The 2,714-nt window shown below is 64.9% G+C and overlaps 1 protein-coding gene across 1 annotated transcript; it reads left to right on the plus strand.

The window, feature by feature from the left end:
• The first annotated feature begins 468 nt into the window (after positions 1-468).
• GRIFIN (galectin-related inter-fiber protein) lies at positions 469-1,288 on the plus strand. The gene is made up of 3 exons (XM_026011406.2): positions 469-554; positions 651-810; positions 1,118-1,288. The coding sequence occupies exons 1-3, from the start codon at positions 469-471 to the stop codon at positions 1,286-1,288; spliced, it is 417 nt and encodes a 138-aa protein (XP_025867191.1).
• Positions 1,289-2,714: the final 1,426 nt, after the last annotated feature.

The following is a 2,714-nucleotide window of genomic DNA, read 5'->3' on the forward strand; positions in this document are numbered from 1 at the left end:
AAGTGGGGGTGGGGAAGGGGCCAGGGCCGGCCCCCCTGTCTCTGGTGTTTGAATGGTGCACCTGCTGATAATGAGGAGAGAAGCAGAGGGGCGGGGGCGGTTCGGGGTGGGTGGGGGGCGGATCCGCCTGCCTACTGCCCCCGGGGTGGGGCTCTTGCACCCCGCCCAGCCAGCCCGGCCCACCTGCCTATATGCCCTGGCTCAGGCTCCCTGCCCTCAGAAGCTGGCAGGATGGCGCTGCAGGTGGGTAAGAAGGGAGCAGGCCCAGTCGGGGGACTGACTCCCCAAATCCCCAGTGCTCCTTCCCCATACCTGCGGGCTGAGGGGGCATGGGGTGGAGAACCCCTACTGCGCTGGCATCCCTACCACCCTGCTCTGAGGGCTAGGGTCCTGGGGAGGAGCATGCGCTGGGGGTGAGATTGGCTGGGACCCCCTGGACAAGTGGCTTACACTGTGTCCCCCTTTTGCATGCAGTTTGAAGCCTTCTGTGCGGGTGGCCTGGCCCCTGGCTGGAGCCTGTTGGTCCAGGGACACTCTGACTCTGGAGAGGACAAGTAAGGGTCACCGCCCTCCCTGGGGCCCCCTCTCAGCCTTGGGCGGGGTGACTACCCGCCCATCTGCTGTCTCACAACTCCTGTGACACCCCCCAGGTTTGAGATCAACTTCCTGTCCGAGGCGGGGGACATCGCCTTCCACCTCAAGCCCCGGTTCTCCAGCGCCACCGTGGTGGGCAACACCTTCCAGGGTGGCCGTTGGGGCCAGGAGGAGGTGTCCAGCGTCTTCCCACTGGTGCTGGGGGAGCCCTTTGAGGTGATGGGGGCAGGGGAGGGGAGGCCCTTGGGGGTGAGGGGGCTGAGGGGTACCTGCAGAGGTGTCAGGGTTATCCTGCCGCTCTCTGGGAAGGATGCTGTGTCCCCGGCTTTACTGTGCGTGTTTCAGGTAAAGACCAGCCTAAAGCCTCCCTGCTGGGTGTGGGTGGGCACACCCCTCAGAGAGAGGGAAAGGCTGGGGCTCAGAGCTCCCATCTGGGGCCGACCTGCATGATGCGGCAGGTTCCACACGGTGAGGGGCGCCGGGCTCCATGGCGGGCCGTGGGTCACCGGCCTCCCGTCCCCAGATGGAGGTCAGCTCAGATGCAGAGCACTTCCACGTCCACGCCCAGGAGCACAAGGTGCTACAGTTTGCGCACCGCCACAGGCCGCTGGCTGCCATCACCCGGGTGCAGGTGCTGAGTGACCACCGCCTGGCCCAGGTGGAGCTGGCCAGAAGGGACCTGAGCTGGTGGTAATGTATCTGTCCCCCTCCCCCGGCCGCACGGGGGACTTGGCTGGGCATCCTCAACCCTGGGACCCCACAGGCCCAAGCAGCCTGGGAGGGAGACCACAGGCTTGGACCTCTGCAAGCCCAAGGGAGCAGAGCCCACTGCCTGCATCCCACCCCCGAGGCTGGGCTGGGGTCTGGGGCGGGTTCTGGGGCTCAGGCGGGTGTCTTGGATGTTTGCAGGGACGGGGGCCACTGAGCTGTGCCCGAAGTCCCCAGAGGGAGCCTGGGCCATCAACCATTCCTTGTCCAGTGGAGCCCACCAGGGATCTGAGGGGAGGGGGCTGTGGTTCTCACTCTACCTTCAATAAAGTTTGAGCAGGCTGCAGGGGCTCAGCTGCTATGGGGGGACCGAATGGGGCGAGATGGGGTGATGGATGCAGTCCTAGACCCCCTACCAGAGATGGGGTGGGGTTCTCCCTGAGACCTGCGTGCCCCAAAGGTGGTCTCTTTCCCTGGTTCCATGGGAGGGGAGCAGTGTCAGATGACACTAGATGATGGAGGGCTCCTGGCCAGCGGCCCTTGCAAGATCCTTGGATACACACCCCTCTGGCTCAGCCCTTGGGGGAGCATCCTGCCCAGTGCAGGACTGTCTGCTGGGAGGTCCCGAAGCCTCCTGGCCCTGCTTCCTGTGGGCTGGAAGGAAGGAGCCTTTCCTGTTTCTCCTTGTCCCACCTGGATGTGAGACGTGCTCCCAGCCCTGCTGTGCCTGTGTGTGTGTGCATGTGTGCACGCATGTGTGAGTAGTGGGGGCAGGATGGGTGCAGAGGAAGGGAGGAACACTGGAAATGTGGTCTGGGGACAGTGAGCACAGCTGGCAGCCTCACTGGCTTCACCCCACCCCTGTAACTACCATCCATGCATCTATGTCAGGCATTTGGAGGGCCTGGGTCCCAGCCCTGCTGCCCTGATATGTGACCTTGGGCCGGTTCCTGAGCTTCTGGGGACACCTGCAGCCCTCAGCTCCTAGGGGACCGTGAGGCTCAGATGAGTGGGTTCAGGCACTTGTCACCTGCTGTAGAATTCCAGAGAGGGATCGCATCCCTGTACAGACAGGGACAGAGGCCAGGGTGGAGAAGTCAACAGCAGGGTGGGGCCCGCGGCCCTCCTGAGCTGAGGGGCCATCGCAGCACCCCCACCCCCCCAGGTGAGACAATGGTGGCCCCAGACTCCAGCAGTGCGGCTTCCTTCCTGTCTCCTTGTATTTCCCTGTGTCCACAGCCCAGCTGGCCCAGGAGCCCCTGCCCCCCCCCCCCGCCCGCCCCCGCCTGTGGGAGGCCTGGCCTTTTGTGTCCACTGGGAGGTTGGGGGCTGACAAGCCGACCTGGACCCTGGGAAGGCCTGGGGTGGTGGGAGGGGGGTCGCCTATGTAGCAGGGGATGGCAGGGGGTGGG

Source organism: Vulpes vulpes, chromosome 3 (genome assembly GCF_048418805.1).
Source record: "Vulpes vulpes isolate BD-2025 chromosome 3, VulVul3, whole genome shotgun sequence".
Lineage (NCBI taxonomy): Eukaryota > Metazoa > Chordata > Mammalia > Carnivora > Canidae > Vulpes > Vulpes vulpes.